The sequence below is a fragment of the Eimeria tenella genome, genomic scaffold, assembly GCF_000499545.2.
Source record: "Eimeria tenella Houghton genomic scaffold, Eth_scaff2394, whole genome shotgun sequence".
NCBI classification, from domain to species: domain Eukaryota; phylum Apicomplexa; class Conoidasida; order Eucoccidiorida; family Eimeriidae; genus Eimeria; species Eimeria tenella.
In genome coordinates this window covers 1766-1983 of record NW_013542256.1, presented here as the reverse complement: position 1 = coordinate 1983, position 218 = coordinate 1766, and the positions used below count along the sequence as shown (strand labels likewise).

Below are 218 nucleotides of genomic sequence, written 5' to 3'. Positions count from 1 at the left end.
GCTGGGGGGGGCCCCCCCTCCTGCTGCTGCTTGTGGGGCCCCCAGCAACAAGCTGCGCTGTCTGCAGCCAGGAGAGGAGCGGGGAGCAGCAGCAGCAGCAGCAGCAGCAAGGGGAGCCCCCGCCGCAGCGGAGAGCGACGCAGCGAGCGGCGCAGCAGCAGCAAAGCCGGGACCTTCGGGGACCGACGCAGCCGCAGCAACAGCAGCAACAGCAGCAA

The 218-nt window shown here is 71.6% G+C and overlaps 1 protein-coding gene across 1 annotated transcript in view; it reads left to right on the top strand.

Annotated features, from left to right (window-relative positions):
- ETH_00043025 (nucleoporin, putative) overlaps positions 1-218 on the top strand; it is a gene marked incomplete at both ends in the record, with an annotated part of 3742 nt that overhangs the window by 1790 nt on the left and 1734 nt on the right. Inside the window, one exon of the mRNA XM_013374922.1 lies at positions 2-218. Coding sequence (XP_013230376.1) covers positions 2-218 — 217 coding nt within the window. The remainder of the gene's footprint in view (position 1) is intronic.